Below are 2,852 nucleotides of genomic sequence, written 5' to 3' on the forward strand. Positions count from 1 at the left end.
ATACACATACACATACACACAATATTATTCTATACTGTATTGTAATTTGTACTACCCAATACAAAGTATTTGCATTTTGCCTGTTAGGCAGTAATCTATTATATCAGTACCATAATCTATTTATCAATACAGYTGAATTGTTTCAGACTTACATTTATTTAGTGTTTATTGTCATGCTGTAGATGATTAAGAGCGTGCAAAGTTTCACAACTAAGACAATTTGGATGTCCCTGATGAAAAGGAAAATGAAGGACAAACTTGTTCTGGTAAAACAAAATGGACTGACAACAGATGAAGGAGGCCAAGACGAGTTAAAAGGTTCAGTGTTCCTCATATAAGTAGGAAAGCATCRACTAAAACATGAATTCAAAGGCTGAAGGTCCACATTAATGCGTCCCAGCAGTACCAGTGTCCAGGACCGGAGGCCAGTTCCTGATGTCCACGGTGGCCATGGCCTCTTTGGAGCGCAGCAGCTTACAGATGACYGCTGTGGTCATCACGCAGGCCGAATGACTGACCTGCAGACATAATAAACAAAATTAAAGGAACATTTGTGGGTTTTTCTTGTGCGTTGTGAATTAGCTGGCAGTACGGAGTATGTTCGACACACTGCTGTCATATATAAAACAGACATGAGAAGGTGCTGATATGTTGAGACCAAATCGGAGCCTGACCTCGACAATCATCTTGACCGTGGGCAGAGTGGTGGAGATGTTCTGAGGGTGAGGCGGTCGCACCGTGATGGGGACACAGCCGGCGTACAGGCAGCCGTAGAAGGCGGCGATCAGGTCGATTCCTGCAGGACAAACAAACACCAGTCAGAGACGTGTGCAGGACGTCAGCAGGAAACGTCCGAATATAGAAATACACGATTTACATTTAGAAAATCTGAACTTTCCAAACTCAGATCTTCTGACATTTTTGCCAGTTTTTGAGCATAAATTAGCTGAAAGTGCTTCTATGTTGGTGGTTTGATTAAACGTGCTTCAAAATCCACAAGCTGTGCAAAAAAGTTAAGTTCAAATGTTTTTCCATCTTCAATTTCCTGAAAAATACCCAAACTAAAATCTATAATGTTCAAGACAGTAGGAACCCTCAGAACTGTGCAAAAGTCTTGATACAGGCAAAAGTTTTTTTCAAGTAGCAAAAACACCTGGCTCCATGGAAGTAAAACATAAAAAGTGTTAAGATGTTTGCACAGTTCTGTTAATGGATTATAGAGAATCATCGGTGACCTGGTGGGTAGACCAGAGCAACGTGGTCTCCTTCCTGCAGACCTCCTCTCTCCATCAGCAGAGCCGCCACTCTYTCTGCCCTCTTATGCAGCTGCAGACAGGTGAGTGAGTTGGACACCGCCCCCTGRAGCATGGAAGCAGAAGTGATGGATGTTTAAACCGTTGGAGGAAGTAGCGCTGCGTGTTACTTCTYCGTCTCTACAAAGTATTTGTTACATCAAAAAAACACATCTTGTAATCATACTTCTGTGAAAATGTAGTTACAGCAAACATTTAGCTTATTGTTAGTCAGAAWGTAGATGTCCTTTTAACCTCCAATGTTTTTGTATAATTAAACAGCCTGTTTACAGTTCGGAGACATAATAAATGTAAATCTGTTCAAAGGTTTGCGTTGTTACCCGTGAACTGAGGAGCGTGTAGAGGACGTGGTCTGGTGTYGTCTGAGCTCTCCATTGCAGAATTTCTGACAAAAACAAAAACTGTAATAGAAAAAACAACGGAGAAACCTAAGATGAGTCAGGGTTCAACAGGAAACTTTGAAGAGGAAAAAGATAACATAATTATTATCCGATATCAGACTGAGATGCAGATTCTTTTCAGTTTCAGACTTCTGATGAACCCAGTTTCAGTGTGTGCTTGTTCACCTGCTGCATTATTAGTTTTTCCTGCTGACTCTCTGCCTTCTGTCCTCTACAGTAAAGTGCTTTAATCGATACTTAAGCTGTGAAATTTGGAAGCAGGTGAAATAAAACTAGCACTTCAAACTGCCTCTGAGGATATAATAAAGAGCGGCAACACAAACGTTGATCCGTCAGACAGACAGGCAGACCTTTGAGGAGAGCTGCTTTCATCTGGTTTTGCTTCCTTTTCTTGTTTTTATGGCAAAAACGAACTCTTCTGCAATGTAACACAACACTGAGCCATGTTCTGGGAAATATCAGTTTTAGTTTTCATTACCTTTTGTGTTAAAAACAAAACAGAGGGTCAAAGTTCTTCAGACAGAAATTACAAAAACTTATTGMCTCAGATCTAATGAACGTAGCATTCCATGTCGCACGCCAAAGATCTGAATGATTTGTTAACTCTCAACCCCTGTGATGGGCATCAATTCTGTGCTATTACCATCTTACCTCAACAACTGTTAAAATAACTACATTGTAGTCAGCTTTGTGTTTGCATGGAAATTACTGTTTATTGCTAATCACTGTGTGTCGTCAACGTCTACAGTGAGTTTTAAAGCTCCAGGATGTAAAGTCTGAATCCAGAAGTGGGCATACCTATCCAAAAGGTTAGCCTCACTAACCACTTAACAAGACTCTTGGCTCTGCTAATACTAAACTGTTAAAAAGATGAAGTATTAGTGGAAGCTAACGCTAACCGCTAAGACGATTGTCAGTTTTCATCTCCATCCAGTTGAAGACTGGTGGGACTGATGTAAACCCGTTGCCAGTTTTCTACTGGTTTAAATTGAAGGTGGGTGGGATCATTTGTGGCAAATCAACCAATCCAAACCAGAGTTATAACTAAGTCTAACATGCAATACGTCCAGTTGACCTCTTTCAGAATAAAAGCATTTCTTTGATCAAGTTAGTATTTTTGAAAATACAGTTTGAAGTT

The 2,852-nt window shown here is 40.4% G+C and overlaps 1 protein-coding gene across 1 annotated transcript in view; it reads right to left on the reverse strand.

Moving 5' to 3' along the window:
- LOC106532211 (disco-interacting protein 2 homolog C-like) overlaps nt 1–2,852 on the reverse strand; it is a gene marked incomplete at its 3' end in the record, with an annotated part of 94,259 nt that overhangs the window by 7,057 nt on the left and 84,350 nt on the right. Inside the window, 3 exon segments of the mRNA XM_014028231.1 lie at nt 407–518; nt 675–796; nt 1,236–1,359. Coding sequence (XP_013883685.1) covers nt 407–518; nt 675–796; nt 1,236–1,359 — 358 coding nt within the window.

This window comes from Austrofundulus limnaeus, unplaced genomic scaffold, assembly GCF_001266775.1.
Source record: "Austrofundulus limnaeus strain Quisiro unplaced genomic scaffold, Austrofundulus_limnaeus-1.0 Scaffold731, whole genome shotgun sequence".
NCBI lineage: Eukaryota > Metazoa > Chordata > Actinopteri > Cyprinodontiformes > Rivulidae > Austrofundulus > Austrofundulus limnaeus.